Below are 21230 nucleotides of genomic sequence, written 5' to 3'. Positions count from 1 at the left end.
GTCTCTGAACACATGTGGGAGTTGTCACAGTTCACGTTTTTTGTGAAGAAACTTGAGGTTCAGTTTCATCCTAATACAGGAAGGGAATACTTCTGAAATCTTTTCACTGAGAAGAGGAAATATTTCCTCCAAGCCACACCATATCCCAAACACTTTCCAAAGTTCTGCACCGTCCACATTTGCCAGCAGCAGAAGGAAGAAATAGGGCAAGGAAAAGGGACAGCGATGACAAGTGATCTAGCTTCACAGAATTTTTGCTATGTGCTGTGTGTTCAAAATATTACACTGTGTCTATTTATGTCGATGCTACACATTCTAAGGTGCCAAGTACCTTCAGAATTAGCTTAAGCTAAGCACACACGAGCCCACTGAAACCACTGGGGAAACCTATGTACCAAAAGTTAAATTTGCAAGTTAAGCCATCAAGTCTCTGGGAAAGAAACAGTAACAACACATTTTTCCATAACCAGACAACACTAAAATCAACAAGCTTCTAATTAGAGATTCTAGGCATCTCTTTAATATATGTCAGTAATAACAGACAACTCACTGCATGCTAATAACTGTTTTATCTACATGCAGCTTCTACATGTCTACCTTTGGCTAAACCTTTGGTTCCTGTAGAGGATTTAAAATGCCCTTTTGGTAAACTTAGCACATCAAAGTTAAATAATAATAGAGTAATAATGATGATAATAATAATAATAATAATAATAATAATAATAATAATGAAAAGCAGCAGCAGTGGCAGCTTCAGATCCAGGACACATAAATAAATAAATTTGTACAAGGAGGACTTCTAGACAATTTGAAACTGTAGTTAAACCTCATAAACATCTCAGTGTGGTAATCCAACACACATATGCTTGTTGATGAAATATCTTCTTGTGGCCCAGAGAAGATGGATGAATTATTTAATTATTTTACCATAGTCTATAACTCCTAGCTTCAAATTTCTTTTATTTATTCTCTATCACCATGAGAACATAATCAAGTCAGCACGATTTATAAAAATAGACAAGGAGACTGCAATACACAAAATGTTGTTGCTTTACTAAATCAGCTTATATGACACAATTCTTAACTCCTAAAAATATTTTCAAATTAAATACAGTTCATTACTGTGGATTTTCTTATTTTATCTATTCCAGTAGCAGTTCGATACTTCTTTGAAGATCATTGGAATAAGTATTCAATGTTTGAATTACAATAGCTCCTCGAAGTCGCAGCCACATGCCTACTGCACTATTTCTTTGACTACACAATACACATGGATTCTTGGAGTAAAAAAGACACAGATCTTATCTACTGAACTAAGCACACAGACAACATAAAAGAAAAAAGACATCTGTCTAGTCTTTCTACAGGTTTGATTTTTTTGTAAAACAGAGTTCAAAACTGCAGAAAAAGTCTATAGTTAACCTATGGGTTGAGCCCAGATGTCTGGAATACAAATAGTTTGTTAGTTGTATGGCTGGTTCCAGGCTTATTGACTTTTTCTTTTTACTACATTGCATAGAATAGAAAAAAGCAAGACAAATAAAAAAAGATATGAAATATTTCCATTGGATACACTATTCAGAAGAAGATAAAATTCTATGCCCAAAAGTCAAAGGCTTATACATGTGTTTCCATATTTTCATATATATACATACATACACAATATCTTTATTTGACTACAGAAATTATGAAACCAGAAAACCAATTCCACCCACTGTATTTTGTTGAATCTCACCATGTTTCTTTCTATCCCTGCCTTGCTTACACAGAAGCATACATGTTCCATGATGAGTAGCAATACTTTGAAATCAAGCTGTTGATGCATCTTATATGTTCTTTTTCTATTGAAACTACTCCTAATTAGTAAATACTAATAGATTTTAGTAATTAATACACCTTTTGTTCACAGAAGCAAGCAAGCTGGTGGCTACTATTCTGTTTATTTCTGAAAAGTTTGTTTTCATTATCCCATGGATTTACATGTTTTTCTTTCCTCAAAATCTTGCTGTCAAAGAACAAAAACTAAAAAAAAAAGGCCAAAAACACCTGACATCTCCATTTTGTGATGGGGAATCTCCTGTTCGATGTTTCTTCTCCATACTTTATACTTAAAATATATTATTGATTAAACAAAGCAAATCTAAGATGTGTTTTAGTTTTCCTTTTCAATTATGGATAATAATTTGATAGTCAATGGTCCTGTTTATGCTATACTTTAGAGGCGACTCCTTCTTTGATTTGCCTTATGGGCAAGAAATAATTTCAAAGCCAATAAACCATTACTTTACAGTTGTTATTTAGAGTCTCCCTTTGTCTAAAATAATTTTGCTTTCTGGTAATCACATGACGGTTATATCTCTGGTGTGTTTCCTGTTTTGGGTTCCCTTATTAAACTGAAAAGAAGTTCTCAGAAGCTGGTAGTGGATGGGGAGAGACTGAATTGGCAGCTTCATTACAATTCAATATTTTTTCTGACAAAAGCAAGGAAAAGAATAAAAAGACATTATGCATAAAAACAGAAATTAATGGCTTCAGAGGAGTCTAACTGCACCAAAAAAAGTACCATCTCCATCCAAGGATATTTTGGCCCTTCTCCGTGGTATTGTAAGTTGAAGTTCATCCCCTTCTTCTAACTTTGCAATGCCTGGCAAAATATTTGGAATAATTTTTAGTTAATATTTCAAGTACATTATTTTCATAAATTTTATGCAAAAAGTCATTACACATCATCTTATAACTTTAAGCATGGCTTGTTCTTGTGACTTTTTTTGTCTTTATGCACAGTCTTACAACTTGCAGCCTACCCAAAGCTGACACTTAACATCCTCTGTGGAGCTGGACCCACTTTCCCCTCTGCACTCAGCACATCACAGTTCGCTCAAGCAAACACTGCAAAAAATCATAACAGCGGTGTACCCAAATTCCTCATGTTATGATGATGAGACAGTCAAGGTCAGCGTATTGCTGGTCCTACACCACTGTGTTCCCACGTTTCTGGTGGAGGTCTCATGAACTTTACCAACCCAATAAAGCTACCAGACATCAGCTGATCCCTTGCAACTGCAGAGCAGAAAAGTGCTTCCTGCCAGCCACACATCAGCTGACATGACAACCAAAAGCACCTCGCCTTCAAGTTGCAGTCGCTGAGCTGAGAGCACATCTAACATCTGCTGTGACACATGCTCAACAGCATGAGGCATTGCAGTGAGATTTGGGGTTCCAGGCGAAAGCAGGAAAGTGGGAGTCTGGGAAGCAGGAACCATGAAGTGGCAGGATGGAGTAGAGACCCTTGTTAGGAAAGGGAGTAATATAAGAGTAAAATAAGAAGACAGACAAAATTGAAGGTTGTTACAATGCCAGAATGTGTGGCAGGGGTGGCAGAAAGTTAAAGAAAATGTTTGGACTGCCTCAGTTGCCAGAAGGAAGTAAATAATTTATTTTTATTTAGAAAAAACCTTCCTTCCCCATCCCATTTGTTTAATGCCATTACTTGCCAACAGTCAACTCCACCACTCAGTGTAAGGCATTTGTAAGGCATTGATCACACAACCTGTGAGCCCTATTCACACAGATCTTGCTGGAAAAATAGCAAAAGAGAAAACTCTCAAATCCACCATTAAGGGGAAAAGACACACAGATAAGAGCTACCAAATGAGGTTTAATAGGCCTTGACAATAATTCCTCAAATGCTGCTGCAGGAATACACATATATATTGAGCACTGAGGCTGCTAGACTAACACTAAATATTTCAATTGGTCTTTCTTGTGGTGCTTCTAATTTTTGCAGTCAGAAAGATTTACTTATAGAAGTCAATGATTTTTCATCTAACCAAAGAGTAAAACTGCAGTAGCCATAATAAAGAGCAGAGAATTAAGCTGTTGAGAAACACCTTTGGAAATCCCACAGTAAGGTATTCAAAAGCTGGGTCGCTAAAATTAATATGTGACCTTTTAAAGCAGAACATAGCTCCTAAATATTTTATTGGGTTAACTAAGTGTAAAATTTAGTCCCTAAGTTCTTCAGTGAGGACAGTACGTGCTGCTTTCGTCTGCTTCAGGCATCTGACTGAAAGCAAAGTATCCATCCCCATTATGTAGTCAGTGGAGAGAGAAGAATTGTTCAGATGACCTAAGCTAGATATATATCCTCCAACTGCCAATACCTTCTATAAAACCATATTTTTTTAAAGTATTCTGTAATTTTGCAAATAATTAGATCCATGAATGTAGGCCATTTTCTTTGCAACTGCCACAATACTCCATCACCCAACACTAGACATTCTATTTGACACAGTGTATTTTCAAACAAAGAAAAGAAAAACTTAGATGTTTACCAGCCGTGTAGCAAGAATTATTCGGATAAGACTGTGGCATATTTTGGATGCAACGAAACAATGTCACCAAGCTGAGATCATCACCAAACACGTGGGCCTTCTTCCTCTGTATTAGGTGTCCCATAGCAAATGTTGTATCGGTATATAAAACCTACCAAATGAAGAGATGCAGACTTCAAAGATACTGTATTGGAGACATTAAAAATCCTTTAACACATCAGATGCTGAAGTAAATTGAGCATTCTCACCTGGCCATATATGAAAAAATAGCCTGTTTCTTTGATCACTATTTTATTTCCTTGTTCTTCCAGAGCCGTTCCACGTTTAAAGCTCAGAAGCCAAGGGACAATGCTTGAATCATCTAAAAGGAACAATATTATTTGGGTAATCAGAAAAGTAACTTGCTTCATTTTCATCTGCCAAAAATTAATAAAGCTGACTTCGAGTCAAGACTTCCAGTCTCACTAGCTGGATTTCCCCACTGAAAAGAGGATATTTGCAAGAACTGTCCAGCTGGTGCGTTTTGTTTGTTTGTTTTAAATACAATACCATAACTCAATTACTGCTTTGAAGTTAGATAAAATTGGATGGAAGAGCTAATACGTGGACACGTTAGCTATAAATTGTGGAACATATTCTTACCTTTCTGTTGGATATCACTTTTGCTGTCAGCAATCAGTTGCAAGCAGGCCTGCAGCACTGCAAGATGAAAGAGTTTTGAAACCAAAGAAATAGGAATCAGTAATAGAATAAGCTTTTGAAACAACTTTAAAAAAAGAAGATATGAAAAAAAAAATTCTCTCAGTCTCTTATTTGGAAATGTAATCTATTGATTTTAACACAGATCTTACTCAAATGTGTCCAAACAAAATTCATACCACAACATGTACTAGATAAATTTCGGAGATCATGCAGCTAAGCAGGATGTCCCAGATAGCTGCACCAGTAATGCTTGTTGTAATCTCTGGCCCTAATATAATTGAAAAATGTAGCAGTAAGTCAAATAAGCTAGGAATCATCAGATCAATTAGCTTTTTCATTTTCTAAGCAAAAGCTCAAAAAATACCCCAACCCTGCCAGGTATGACAGATTTCAGATTTTCTAGTGATGTTTACTGTATCATTTAAAGAAATTAGTTTCCAGGCATAGTTGCTGTGAAATATTAGTCATATATACTGGTTACACGGTACTTTCAAAATAAATTCTCGAAATCCATATATATGCACTTTCAATATGTTTTCAGATACCCACACTCAATCAACCTATTCTGAGATTAAGAAGGAAGATACAGAGATGACTGTTAGCAAACTAATGCACACATAACAAATAGTTTAGTGTCTGTCAAAACTGATGGATTACTCAAAACTGTAAAGACTGGCAACACTAATGAGAAACTAGGAGTTTGATCAGCAAAAAATATTGCGGTATGCTAAAATATAGGCTTACAAGTGAAACAAATACCCTAAAAAAATCTGCTAAGCCTAAATGTCAGGGAACAGAAGAAAGAAAAGAAAAGAAAAGAAAAGAAAAGAAAAGAAAAGAAAAGAAAAGAAAAGAAAAGAAAAGAAAAGAAAAGAAAAGAAAAGAAAAGAAAAGAAAAGAAAAGAAAAGAAAAGAAAAGAAAAGAAAAGAAAAGAAAAGAAAAGAAAAGAAAAGAAAAGAAAAGAAAAGAAAAGAAAAGAAAAGAAAAGAAGAGAGAAGAAAAGAAGAGAGAAGAAAGAAAACTAGAACAGTTGCATTTGCTGAGAGCAGATTTTAATGGAAACATCTGGTTCTTATGCTACTTTGAAGGTTGGAAAACAGAGCAGTAACATCTACTGCACTTGAAAGAAATGAATTTACTAAGAGTCAGGAGAAGAAAATTCTGCCTTGAATTTCTGAATCCCCATTTTTGTTTATCCCTTTTCAGGTAAGAAGGTTGTGTGTCAGATTTGGCCACTCTCACTGTAATGAGCAGTGCCTGGCTCCATGGGATCCTGTTTCTACATCTGCCAGTGGTATCCACATGTGCAACCAAGTGCTCAGCAGCACAAACCTCTTGCTGCATGGCAGGTAGTGAGAGGATTTGAGTAGAAAGCGGCTGCTGTCAGTATCTAAGTCTCTTTTCCAAGGGTGCCTGCCTGAAAATGCCAGAACGGGGCTGGATGCTCACCAGAACTTAGTGGTGCCAACTGGCAGCAGCTAAAGATTCAAGCACACGTCAGGGAATGCTTCAATGTCACAGTGATCACACAGCCTGTGAGCCCTACTTACATTAATGGGAATGCTATCCTGCAAGCTTCTGTCTCCTTCGCTGTTCTTGAGTTCTATTAACATCAATCAATAATGTGCCAAAATCTATAGATTCTCAAACCAAGAATTTAAAGGCACCTGAATTCCCTATCTTCTGATAAGAAATAGAAAAACCAAGCCATCACAAAATCAGTCATTCAGTCATTTTTCTCTCATGGAAGTGACAGAGTTTTCTGGAAAAGAAGATTCCAAATAAAATCAAACTGTGATTTTCTGAAATCTCACAATAAAGCACATCAGGCAACTTATTTCATAAGAGATTCTATTCATTCGGTCTCCTTTGGAGCGAAGTGCTTTCCTAGTGAATAGAATTTGCTGATTCCCTAGTATTTTAGTAAGCTAAACCAATATTTTAATTACTGCTTTTAAAAGAACTCACTGGTGTGACCACTGGATTTTCCACTATCCAAACAAGAGAGAATTTGTCATGATTCACACTAACCAGCTGCTATCCAGATGCATACCAACAAGCAGTGCCCACAAGCAGTGAGAGTTACAGCTACTTCAGCAACTCTTGTTTAACCTGCTCTGCAAACCTGATTGACATTCTTAAAACTATCCCAGTTCACAGTTTGCAAGTCTGGATTTATACTTCACTTGTTTGCAGCATTGGAATACTAGTCATCATTGCTGATAACTGCCACACAGTAATTGAACTCAACAAGTTCAGTACAGTCTGAGACCTGTTCCATCTCTTTAAAACACAAACCAACTCTCCGTTATTCTACAGATATCAAATCTACATATATTCTCTATAAAATCTCACTATTTGTTTTTTTAGTGTATGCAGATAGAATTAAGGCTCCACAGAAGAGAGTAAGCTTGTTCTTCATAGAAAATTATGGACACAGCAGTGTCATTCATGACAATAAAGAGAACATAAATTAGCACTGTGGCCATTTTACTGAAAGCCACAAAGGACAAATAGTATCTAAAAAAGTATTTGAGGAATTGAACTGCATACTTCAAAAAATGTCCAGAAGCCAAGACTGACACATAACTATTTCCAGCATATGCAAGCACTTCACTTTGACCACAGTGGAACTACATTCATGCTGTAAATTAAATAATTCATTGAAACAAATTCAGACTAAACAACTCTACTATTGAGGAGAATATATGGATATACAGAGTATGTTTTCTGGATAAATTAATAGAGATTTTCAGTAAAAAGTTAATATTACTAAGAAATGTTAGCAATTCTATTCTAAGGACCCAAATATTACCTGAAGTACAACATCAAGAATACATGCACTACAAAATGTGGGTTGAATAGTTACTATCAGTACAGAGCAGAATAAATCAAAAGCTCTACCTGAATGCCCTTCAGCTCAGTGGAAATGAAACCTGAGCATCAGGTTTGTAGCCTAAAGTATTTTTAAATAATTCATGCATGCAGAATGCAGGATTCCTAAAGTATATCTTAAAAATATGTAAAAATATCTAGACTGAGTGTCATCATGAGGTCTAGCTGTACAAAACAGAAGGTATATAGAACAAGAAAGCATCTCTTGTCCTCTTGTGACTTCGTATAATGGCTTTAATTTGACAAGAGGCTTTTTTTTTTTTTCTGATTTTAACTGCTCTGCAGGGTGTGTGGGGGAGAAGAACATTTCAGAATCTCTCTTCTTCCATGAACAGAACAGCCAATTCTGAAGAAATTAGTGACTCCAGATGCCTTTATAAACCACAGCGAGAACACGAAGGGATGTGTTCTCCACCGGTTGAGCAATGTAACCACAATAAAAAAAAAAATAGCACTAGCTTTTACAGAGGGATATGAATGCAGCCTTCTGCATATCTGTATGAATTAAGACCTGATACTGGTAAAATCTAATTTGCCCTCCCATACAAGCTTTTGTATTATTTAACTTGCATAATAACTTCAATATTTTGCAATTTAACCTCCATCCAAATGAATTTTTAAGTTTTTTATCTGTGAATTCATGCACATTTTTTTAAGTTTCGGTATCTGAGGCCTGAGATATTTATCTCAATTTTTGCTGAAATAAAAACAAGCAAAAAACCTGAACTTTAAAAAACAGATCTGCTTGTTTAGGTTCCTTCTTTGGTCTAGATCTGTTCTCTGTAGACTTCCTGAAACATACTTAAACACTATAGATAATTATGTTTATAAATTATATTCATGCTCTTGAACAATTTGCAGTTCTTCCCTTAACTTCTTCATTTCTCATCAGAAGAGATCTTACTTTACTTTTTGTTTGTGTATTTTTATAGACTGGTTATTTTGGTGCTTTTCAATTAAGAAATCTTTATATGGCATTAATAATGAATTAAATAAGCCCCTGCATTAAAGTGGCTTGGTCAAAGTTACAGATACGGCTCAGATCTAACAAACCTCTTGAAAGTATTGCTAGCATTATTTTGACCTTAACAGAATTATGAGTAACATGGTACACTCAGAATAACAAGGAAATGATTTACTAAGATTTAAGAATACTTTATGTAGATTTCTATTATACAGTATAAAGCAGAATATTGTTTTTCAAAACTAGAGCCTATATTGTGTATCTTCGATTGCAGTGAGTTCTGCATAACACACAACAGTGATTCATTCATTCAATAAGTGGAATTCCTCGTGTAAAATTGGAAGCACTGTATCAAGTAATTTTCTATCCTTTCGTATAGAAAGGCCTACTTCCTTTTGAGCTGTCCTGTTGTCAGCAAAACCAAAAAAGAATAACATCTCTTTTCAAGAAGTAGGCCTTAAAAAAATACATAAGAGAACTCTGATATTTCCCCTCTTCAAATAATAAAATAAGAAGTACTTTGAACACTTGGTGAGGGAATTTTACATGTGGTATTTGTTTAGACTAGTAAGAAAAGGTTAGGTTTCTTCATTAAAATATTGCCACAGTCAAGTTCCACTTGTAAAAGTTCTTGCTATCCCTCTGTCACAGAGATCTAAAACTACAACATCCAAAAACATTTCTAACCAACAAATAAATCAATTTGCCAGCAAGGCGATTATACCAAGAACAATGGCAAAATTCTCACAACCTATCATAGAATCATAGAATCATAGAATGCTAGGGATTGGAAGGGACCTCGAAAGATCATCTAGCCCAATACGCCTGCCGGAGCAGGAACACCCAGATGAAGCTACAGAGGAATGCGTCCAGGCGGGTTTTGAATGTCTCAAGAGAAGGAGACTCCACAATCCCCCTGGGCAGCCTGTTCCAGTGCTCTGTTATCCTCACTGAGAAGAAGTTTCTTCTCAAGTTTAAGTGGAACCTCTTATGTTCCAGTTTAAACCCATTACCCCTTGTCCTACCATTGTTTGTCACCGAGAAGAGCCTGGCTCCATCCTCGTGACACTCACCCTTTGTATATTTATAAACATTAATAATGTCACCCCTCAGTCTCCTCCAAACTAAAGAGACCCAGCTCCCTCAGTCTTTCCTCATAAGGGAGGTGCTCCACTCCCTTAATCATCTTGGTTGCCCTATACACCATACTTGCATGGCAATAGTTTTGTCCTATGGACACAACAGATATTGGGCTAGAAATTGGAAAGTGCTACCAAAAAAAATTGCCTAGTCAAAAGCCACGTTAACCTGTTTCACTGCTTTGTGGAATTACTTAGAATTTCTCTTCAGTTCCCTCCATACACACAGTAAGGCTGGTTGAGATGGATAACCTCAGTACACCAAAGTAAATATAGTCCATGGGTGCTTCAATCTGATCACAGCAGGACATCACCTGAATCTGAGTTTCTAGAAGGCCAGACGCTCACCTCCCTAGTCAGCAATGGAAATAAAAATCCCACAATAATAACCAGAATGAGGCACAGAGACCATGCAAATGAAACATGACAGTTGTATACTGAACTGGCTTAGGTAATGGATCCTCTTGTTCCTGGACTCAAGCACATGTACATCTTCAAGAGAAAAAAGCAAGGAAGGCAATCAATAATTCTAACCAGGGTGTAAACTTCAGGAGAGGTTTTTGCTGTGTAGCAACTTTTCCCTACAGGCAAAATTTATAAAAAGAAAGACAAATAAGAAAAATCATATCTGTTCTTATATGTCCTGATATGATATTTACCATAAGTGGTTAGATGATCAGTCTGCCTACATATTAATAATACGTGCCTTTCAAAATCACCCATTAACTCCTACTCATTGTATCAAGAACTCTGGTTCTGACTGCTAACTGTACAGCTTTATTTGGAACAGATGCTTGAAAGCCATCTCTTCAACCTACTTGAGCTGGAAATTTTCCCAAGACACAAAATGTACATGCGACTACTGATGACTAATAGTTTTAGCCATGAACACAGACAAATGTATAGCCCCTAAAAGTATGAAATAATGACATTGTATTAGATCCGTATTCCTCTAATTGTCATTTAAATTACAATTGCAATTTCTGGACAGTTTTATGCATGCAACATCAAGCAAACAGAAAAAAAAAATAAAAAAATAAAAGGAATTCCATGTGTTCAAGAAGGGCTGTGCTGGGCCTAAAAGAAATCATGGGGCATCCATTTCTGGAAATTAATAATGGAAGTTTAAAAAGAAAACAGAAATGAACCATAGCTTTATTTATAAACAAAATAATGGTTTTATATTTTACTTCTGTTCTCTGATGAGAAACAGTTGTATATCATTGACATTTTCAAGTATTCACTTTCTAAGGAATTAGTCCTTGTTAAAGTGAAATTATAAGTGAGCAATTAATTGTGCGATTGGACTCTAATTTGAGACCTTGTTGAGGCAAATAGAAATAGGACAAGAACAAGACAACTCTCTCAATATTGTAATTAATCTGCCATCACACCCAAATAAGTGCAGTGCATCTGCAGGGCAATTTGGAGGCTACTGGGATTCTGGTACCCAGAAATGTGTGAGAGAAGATAAAAATGCAGAGCTAGTGATTGTGTGAGCATGACCAAGTAACACAGGATTCAGCACCATGAACAACACCATGTTCTCTTATTTCACTTACTCTCCTAAAACAAAATTCTGCACTCATTAGTGGGTTCACGGTAATCAGTGAAGTCTAATCTGAGGAAATGTAACATCTTACTGAACTTTCACAAGTTTAATTTGTTGTAATTAGAGCAGGCAGAAAGGTAATCCTGTCTAACAGATGACCTTTTATATTAATGCAAAAATTGTAATTTACTTTTTTTTCCTTTTTTTATATACAAAAATATGGTAGACGTGTTATAACACATTTTTTAGTAAGTTATGTAGCTTTTCCATTTTAAACGAATGCTTTCTGTTATCCATGCTAAAAAATTTTCAAGCCAACTTTGAAAACTTAAAAAAAAAAACCCACAACTTTAAAAAAACTTTAAAAGCTTAGAGAAATTAGTATCTTAGTTAGAAATTCATGTGAGGAAAGATAAATTGTTATAACCAGAGGTGGCTACCTGATGAGAAGAATCTTACATCTGCCAGAAGCACAGCTGAGGAGCCCAAAATCCTCCTCTCCCCCATATACGCTCAAATAGCAATAAGAATAAAGATGAAAGCCACTGTGAATGAAAGTGAATAACTTGCAGAGTATTGATGCTATAACATTAACAAAAAAAAAAACAAAACCAACAAAAACCACACCAAAAAAATGCCTCATTTTTTAAGATACTTGTGCTTTAGGTGTAGAAGATCACTAGTTTTTATTTGGGAGATGCTGGGGTGGGGAGAGCAGGGAAGCTCTGTGGCTCCCATGGTAGGACACAGGCTACAAGAAATATGATTTAAGCAATCTTCTCTTTAGATTTGTTTGTGAAATCCCTCTTAGCCAAGACCCTGAACTAAAGATAACTAATGAAATAGAATAATACCCATTTAAATGTATGGATCTTGGGTGATATCCTAAATGAATGCTCTCTTTTGAGAGACTTGGAGGTAAGTATAGTACTTGAACTTAAACTCGAGAACTCCAGAGCTTCATTTTCATTTAGCTTGCTGAAGCTTAAGTGAAATACATTTCACATTAATTAGTCAATCAAAAACACATTTTAAGCAAAACCTGATTTAGCCTTTACCTACAAATTACTCTATTTTAACTTCATATATTCATAACTTAAGATATCAGCTTTCATCAGTTAAAACAATATAAAAGTATCTGTAAGGTGACTGAACTGATTTAGCAACTCAGGAATGTTTTTAGTTACTTGGTGCAATTAGAGCATGTACCCAAATTGTTATTATAAAATTTTGCATTGCATCCTTTCAGGTAGCATTGTGTTTTAGAAAAGGAAAAAAGATGCAGGCATTTTATCCCCAGAGGAAACAATTATATTCCATTTATACTCCAACATTATAATACACACCAGATGTCTTTTATTGAGTACAGTCTTCAGTGTTCTCACCTTTTAGAAAGGTCATGATAAAAAAATCTTACTGGACAGGCATTCCTTTATTAATTTTCCTAATTATATTAATATATTGTTTTAATACAGAAATCATGCCAAACTTCTGAATTCCTTATAGCCTAACTTTTTTGACAGGCACAGGCCAGCATTTCTCTTTGAAAGCTCTTATTTCGCTGAAGTTGAGTTTTCTTGTTTCTTCTCTCTTTTAAGATGGACACGTTTTCTCAGAAAAATGACTTGGCATTTTTAATAATAGCTTTCCCTCTCTAATATTAATCAGAAAGCAACAAGTTAGTCATTATGCTGAACCAAGAACAATGGATTTAGAATTGAGCACTTTACAATTTGAGTAATTTAAAGTTGCCTTACTCAACTCTACCACATAATGGAGAAACATCTCTGTTACAAGAAGTAGATTTGGGATCTAATGTTCCAAGTTCAACCTGCAGATAGCATGAATGTCTGGCACCTTAAACAGTATGGTAACCATTAAGAGAATATGCCTATAATTAACACCATTCTTTCAGCAACAATTGTAAAAAGCTTAACAGGCTCTGGTAGCATGGATCGGCAGACAGGAGAAGATAAGAGTCAAACATCACTGCTTTTCTCAAGCCAGTATCCAACTAGCGCATTCCAACCCACTCCACCGACTGATATTTACCTGTTTCTTCTGTGTGGACAACAGACCTTCTCACCCTGTTTCTGGTCCCATTCCAGGTTTCGTTTTGGAAGTTCTCAGCTGGGCCATGACCAGGAAGCCTGTTTTCCTAATGGGGAGAAGCATCAAATCAGTGAAAACAGCCTCATGTTTGCTCATCCCCTGCAAGCTGAAAATCACCCCTCCCGCTTACCTGCCTGGTGCCAGCTGCAGACACTTGCAGGAAGGAAGAAACAGAGGTACCCACTTTATTTTTGTCAGGGGACACGGGTGGCTGGTCTAGCGGAGACCTTGCCTGGACCCTGTAGATCAGCTCGCTGCGCAGAGCTTCTAGTTCTGTTTTCAGGGTGATAACATGGTAAAGAGACACTGCTGCAAGACAAGAGGACAGGAGCATTGCAAGCCACAGGAATGTGATAGAAAAAGGTCCCGTGGTGCCCGAGGCAGCACCGGGGGGGGCAGAGGGAGAAGAGGCGGTATCCTTCTGTTGGATGACGTGCAAACAGTCCACGGATTTCATCGCTGCTCTTTCCTCACTAAAGCCAGAGGGAGAGTTCAGCTGTCCCCCTCCGAGGTGCAATCCATCTTACCCGTTGCTCTCTGAAACTAAGGGCATCCAGAATAAGTGAACAAAACGCTCAGATCATTTCCTGTCATATGAAGCTCTTGATAGAACCATTAAACTTAATGTACAGAGTGAACGTCTAAGATTCAGTCTCCTTTTAGTTTTCTTCTTTCTGTGCAGCATTTTGGCAATGAATGCCTTCTCATGAACCGCTTGCTCAATCTACCTTCCTCCTTTCACTTTCAACTATTTATTTTTGCGGCAGCTTGCTATTACTGTTTCCCATTATCTTTCCATTTAGGCACAGCTGGTACCACCAGTAATTTAGAGTCTTATCTAGAAATGCAGAAATGATGTAAAGTTTCCTGGCAGCCTATCATCCAGTGCTACTTAAGGGACATACGTATATGACAATGTGTGGGCCTTTGTATGTGTGTGTAGGTATATAGATGTACTGTGTATATACACTATATCATATATATTTATATATATATACTAGTATCTAAAATGCCTATATGCCTATAGAGGGGACAACCTATTCAAATAAAAATTTTTGTGGTTTCCTAAACATAAGAGTGAAATATATTCCAAGGTATGTGTAACAAACTGCTGGTCTCTCAACTGTCTGAAGTTGCAGATTCAGTTCATCACACTAACTTGAAAAAGTATGACATTTTATTAAACTTATCTAATAAATATAGTTTCTCTAGAGAATTCAAGGACCTGGATTAGTGCAAAAGGGGACACAGAGAAGGGGGGGAAAATAATAGGGTAGAGGGGTGTAGAAGGAAAATGACATTTAGAGAATTTAAAAAAACAAAACAAAACAAAAAACCCCACAACAACAAACCCCAAACAACAACAACAAAAACCCACCACAAAACAGAAATGACCCCCTGAACTTTAAATATGTATGCTTAAGTTTTTCAGGTGAATCCTGAGTGTCTGGCTTAAGCTCATATTTTTAAGATTTTACTAGTCCTTTTATCTTTAAACTCTGCATTATGAATTAATTTCCTCTTTGCAGTGGCAAGGCTACCTAAATATCCTAGATGTGTTCCTATACTTTTTGTAGTGTCTTCTTACACAAAATTAAAGTCTTACACATTTGTTAAAGGTTTCAGTGGCCCAGAACAGAAAAAAAAAAGACCAAAAAGCATCAGAAATAGGGTTAAAACCAACAGGTCAACCCTCCACACTGGAATCCTTTTTTTTTTTTTTTTTTTTACCGTGTAAATAAACTTTATCTTTGCAGGACAGAGAACTTCTACAGGTCTGTCTGAATATTGTGTAATGAATCCTGATGGCAACACCCATCAGAGTAATTCAGATCAAGTTGATTCTGTTGGGAAGGAGAAGGTAGAAGGAGCAACAACAGAGTAACAACTTCTGTAGCCTCTTCCTCTCCTATTTCTTAAGTCTATGAGAAACTGAGGGCTGTTATAAGCTTTATCTTCTGTTGTGATGCAAGATAGTCCTTTCCTGACTTTGCCGTCTCTAGCAACTACCCAATATCCTGCACAGGCAAGTAATTATTTTCCTAAATGCAGAAGAAAAATAACGATACCACGTATCTTAGCATGCCCCTAGAAGGCACGTATATACTGCGACAAACCATACAGAAATCAGTGCAGTGTAGAATAAGAGCAGAATACCATACAGTTTCTGCATATTTTAAAGGTTTTTGTTTCTGTACGTTTTTAAAGCTAAGTTAAGGTGTAAATGGGGCTGCATTTTGAAAGAAATTTAAGATGCACTAAGATAGATTTTTTGGAACAGAATAAGCAATTATTAAAACTAAGCAGACATGCCTTGAAGCATCACTAGACATCAGAACATTATCAGCCTAGTACTGACTGTTCCAAAAATAAAATAGTACGACAGTTGGAAATGAAGTGCTATTTAAGAAAATGAAACCAAGTGAGCGAATGAAAGTTATAACTAGCTATCCAGGAACACTGAGAAACAATTGGCCTCTGAGGTCTCTGCTGTCATTAACACATAAGAAAATAACAGACAGGTATATAATTAGCATCACTGTAGCTGCTTCCAGAGAAAATAGGCTGTTCCCAGACTCCACACCTTCTTTAAATGCAGTCATTATTTGGTCTGACAAAATAACTGTGGTGGCACAGAGGACTTCTGTAAGACATCTGGTTTTGTCCTGCTTATCATTCTGATAAGTGTGGATTTCAAAGGGGAAATGCAGAAAATCAGAACAGCCCCACACAGCAAATTGTTAAATTCAACAGGTATTTCTAGCTGAGTATCAAAGGGATTGCTCTGTTTGCAACCTTGCGCTGTTCTGTAGTTCCATGACCAGTTAAATGATTTGAAGAAAAAAACATTTTTAGACAACTTTTATGATGACAAAAACACAGCGGAACACTAAATATTGACAGTGAGAGATCAATCATGAAAAACAACATGAACTACCTAGAAATTTACTTAGTTGAAAAGCTTCCATTTTAACACAATCAAATGAAGCTTCAGGAAATTGCAGACTACTAATTACATTAAAGTTAAAACTCAGAAAAATTACTTTAAAAAACCCAAAAAAAGAAACAAACAAACAAACAAACAAAAAATTAGTTGCAGAGCCCAGAGCATGGAGTCAGTGCCTCGATGCTTGCCACTATGTCTTGTCATAACATACTGTCCTTGAGATTCCTCTTGTTGGCAGAGCTGCAAAGTTGTCCTTAACCTGCTTAAAGCAAAGTCAATAAGATTAACACACGTGCAGTTTCTTCTGTGTTTCTAACTAAGGTACAACTGAAATGGACTAAGGAGTGCTCAGATTAGCCTTCCATTAGCAGACAGAGGAGGGTGTTGACTCCTGCTGAACATGAGCTCTCAGTGGAACATTCTTGTAGAAACAGAAGTACAACATTTGGATATATATATACAGGAGCAAAATATTAAGTGAAATTAAAGGTAGCAGTAATTCTGCTTTTATATCGACAAAACTATTTGCATATAATTATGACTGCCAAAACCAAACAGTGAAAAGGTTCAGAACAAAAATCTAGAACGAATATAAGAGGCCTAGAGAACTCGTCATGGAAAGGGCATTCAGTTTGTGGTTAGCAGCCTGCCTCTACTGGCCAGCTTATCTGAAAACTGTTTTGCAAAAGTTTATACTATATTAACTGCTTTTGGCTCAAGATGCTATGCTACACATGCTTGCAGTAAAACTGTGGGGCAACAAGGAATCACTGCAAGTCCAGTTCAAAGCAATGTTTTCCAAACTATTTCTAGAAAAGAAAATGCTACTGCATTAAACTGCGGAAACCTAGTCCTGGCCATCTAATTCTAGAAGCAAATAAGAATAAATGCTTATAATAAAATATTCTGAAAATATGGTCCTATTTTGCATGCACAGTACAGTTGATCAATGCACACAGTGAATCCAACCATTTAGTGCCTCCTTAATCCAAAGAATGAGCTATGTTGAACTCTCAGGTTGACTGACTAACAGATCTCGTTAATTTAGCCACGGGAAACTATTGAGAAATGCCTTGGATAGTCTAAAGTTTTTTTAAACCAAGTGTTTTACTTTTGGTAAAAAGAGCAAACTTCCAGGTAAAACTCCAAATAAGAAGAAAACAAACCAAACCAAACCCAGTACCACTGAAGACTCTCAACAGTGAGAATGTTTTCACGAAGGGAAATGGATTCCTGAACAAAATCAAGGCTGGTTAAGCCTTCCAAGATGTTACAGCAGAAACAAACCCTTTAATTTCTGCAAATTTTTAATTTCTGTTATGCAGTATGTCAGATTAAATGATCAAGATGGGCGCTGCTAAACTGCAAATTTATAACACATCATCACTACATCTGCGGGGAACCAAGGCAGAGATAGTAAGCAATCACACAGGAAATTTGTGGTTGAACCAGAAACTGAACTCTTGATTTCCTGAAATCCAGTACTGTACTTTAACCACAAAAGCATCCTCTTTGAGGGGGAGGAAAATCCCATAATGAAGTTTAACGTACAAAAGAGAAGCAGATTATTTGAATATGAAGACTTGGGTAAAAACCCAATTTACCGAAGAAATGTAAAAGTTTACTTAAAAACAAAGGTTGTGCAGTTTCTGCAGCCCAGAGATCCAGACAAATATCGACAGCCACGCTAAAAGTACGCTTCCAGTGGTAAAGGTCCAACTTCGCATAACTTCTGAAGTAACCACAAAATGTAACTGGTCCCTGTGGTTATCACAAAAAGGAAGAGACCACAACAGCTTGCCTTACCACACTGGACAGTGTATAACTGATAGAGGAGCAAAGAATAAGCAAAGATTCAATTTTAAACACACTTAGTTTCAAGTCCTTTCTGAAGATGGACAACATGGATAGACTATTTTGGAAGACATAAAGGAATAAATCCTGTATGACAGTTTTCTGCTATTACAGGTATCTGCATTAAGACTATTCACAGATAGCTCTCTGAAACAGTACACATTCCTTTCAAGGACATTTAATTAGTTCTTTTAGCCATTAACTGCAAATTATGAAGTAGCAAAAGTAGATATGTTCCTGCGTCATATATAGATAAAAAAATCATTCTCTTTGTGGATACTGTGTTCCTATCATCTTAAATTTTAGGGAGCTGTTGAATCCCTTTTTTACGTATTTTACAAACAGTTAAAGACATGTTTGATATATTACCTTGTTAAAAGGAAAGAAAAATAAAGATTCTATGAGATTTTTCTAAAGCGAAATAGATATTATTTTCTCTTTGCCTCTCAGTTTCTAAATTGCCAGGGTAACATGAATGTCTCTGCACATTTTAGATATTTCGATTTCCCATGCTTGATTTATTCCTTGCTAAAGAACTTATTTCTCTAGACATCTAGACAATTCAGGTCCAAATCTGGCAAACATACCACAGAAAGTAAACATGCAGCTGACTTGCAGCCATCATTACTTTTTATGTATTTACCACAGTGCATTCAAAAAGAATAGGAAAAAGCACAGGAAGGAAAAGCAATTATTATAGGTGTGTCCCAAAGTATGCAGCAGAACCAACAAGAAATACAAAATAATTTTTAAAACATATAAAAGATACAAATAAAACATAAGATTTATATACCGCAGCAACATACTGCCAGTCTCCTCTCCCCCCGCCCCCCCCGGCCCCATTCTCCACCATGACGTTATAGCAATTCCCTCTTACTGCACAGGGGAAAAGGAGCTCTGTCATCCAGCTGTAGCTCACTTCTCTTACAGTCTCACTGGCCTTGCTATCCAGCAACACAGAGTATCGCACTTCTTCACCTCTTCGACACCGTACAACTTCACAGATTTTGCACAGATGGGCTAAAAAAGCATTTGTATGGGAATAAAATAAACAAGGAGCCATGGCTCTTCATGTGGGAGTGGCCACTCTTCTGCTGCTACAGCCGGTGGACCTTTTAATAGAGGGCACAGGCCTGGGATCCAAGCATTTTCAAATCATTGCGTTATTTCTTCATAGCTGTATCTAATTGCTACACTCCCCCTGAGCCCTCAATGACAGAAAGGGAATGGTTCTCTGCCTGACCTTTTCCTTTGAATTTTTGTAAATAATTAGCCCAGACCAGATGTAAGCATCGTGCAAAACAGCTGTAGAATTTCCTTTCTTTGCATCTGTAAGAGCAAAATCCGTTCCTTATTTGCGCATCAAAACTAGTGGCAACATCTCTTCAAACTTGGTATGTGAACATACATTTTACATCAGGAGCCTTCCAGTTGTGCATTATTTAGCTCATTGCCTAAGATTATTAAAGGTACATCTCCAATTATTAAGAGTGGCACCATGTTCTGTAATACATTTAAACTAGGTCTGCTCTTAATCTGTATTGCCTTTCAGAGAAAGAAAAATTACTGTTTTTCAAGACACAGGAGAGTTATTCTGCCTCCACACAAGCTGAAGCATAACAAATTAATCACATTAAGATTTTCAAAACATGTCCAGAAATATTTTCCTTATCTGTTTACAGAGAAAGAACTCTGCAAAAATTCTAAAATGAAGACCCTGAATAGGGTCCAACAAAAGTTTTAAAGCTCAGGCATGTTTCAGATCTTCAGACCAAACAATTTTTGTTTAGCTGATGGTTCAGTATTTTCTCAAAACTTACCTACCTCTACTTGATCTTTTTAACTGACAGCAAGTTCTCTGCCGCTGGTTTAGGTTTCATTTCTAGCATTTTAGTTCAGATGTTCATATATGTTTACTGTGATCTAAGCAGTACTTAAAAATAGTGAGAGAAATGAAACCACTATATTTTACCTATCTGATATGAAGGCCTATATAGAATCACAGAATGGTTGGGGCTGGAAAGGACCGCTGGAGATCATCTAGTCCAATCCACCTGCTAAAGCAAGTTCACCTAGAGCAGATCACACAGGAATGTCTCCAGAGAAGGAGACTCCACAAGCTCTCTGGGCAGCCCGTTCCAGCGCTCTGGCACCCTCAAAGAAGTTTCTTCCTTATGCTTAGATGGAACCTCCTGTGCTTCAGTCTGTGCCCGTGGCCCCTCATCGTATTGTTCGGCACCACTGCAAGGAGTCTGGTCCCATTCTCTTGACACCCACCCTTGAGATGTATATAAACATTGATGAGATCACCTCTCAGCCTTCTGTTCTCCTGGCTGAACAGACCCAGCTCTCTCAGCCTTTCCTCATAAGAAAGATGCTCCAGACCCCTGATCATCTTTGTAGCTCTCCACTAGATTTCCTCCAGTAAATCCTTGTTTTTCTTAAACTGGGGAGCACAGAACTGGATGCAGTTCTCCAGATGCAGCCTCACCAGGGCACAGTAGAGGGGGAGGAGAACCTCCCTCCACCTGCTGATCACACTCTTCTTAATGCATCCCAGGATATCACTGGCTTTCTTGGCCACAAGGGCATATTGTTGACTCATGGTCAACGTGTTGTTGATTAGAACTCCCAAGTTCTTCTCTGCAAAGCTGCTTTCCAGCATATCTACTAAGGAAATTATTATAACGTCATGAGACACTTCAGGACACAGGTTATGTTGCACATTGT

General features: G+C 36.9%; 1 protein-coding gene across 2 annotated transcripts; it reads right to left on the bottom strand.

The window, feature by feature from the left end:
* Positions 1-1032: 1032 nt before the first annotated feature.
* TNFSF13B (TNF superfamily member 13b) lies at positions 1033-19629 on the bottom strand. 2 transcript variants are annotated; one of them, XM_021295003.2, is made up of 7 exons: positions 19429-19629; positions 13830-14242; positions 13640-13745; positions 4977-5033; positions 4583-4695; positions 4335-4485; positions 1033-2644 (listed from the first exon to the last, which is right to left on the bottom strand). In XM_021295003.2, exons 2-7 carry the CDS (start codon positions 14154-14156, stop codon positions 2532-2534), a joined length of 867 nt encoding a protein of 288 aa, XP_021150678.2. In that variant the 5' UTR covers positions 14157-14242; positions 19429-19629; the 3' UTR covers positions 1033-2531. The 2 variants fall into 2 exon arrangements, with proteins under 2 accessions (XP_021150678.2, XP_005507869.2); XM_005507812.3 differs by having other exon boundaries at positions 19378-19627.
* Positions 19630-21230: the final 1601 nt, after the last annotated feature.

The sequence above is a fragment of the Columba livia genome, chromosome 1, assembly GCF_036013475.1.
Source record: "Columba livia isolate bColLiv1 breed racing homer chromosome 1, bColLiv1.pat.W.v2, whole genome shotgun sequence".
NCBI classification, from domain to species: Eukaryota; Metazoa; Chordata; class Aves; order Columbiformes; family Columbidae; genus Columba; species Columba livia.
Note: the sequence above shows the minus strand (reverse complement) of the source record. Positions and strands in the feature narration are given on the sequence as shown.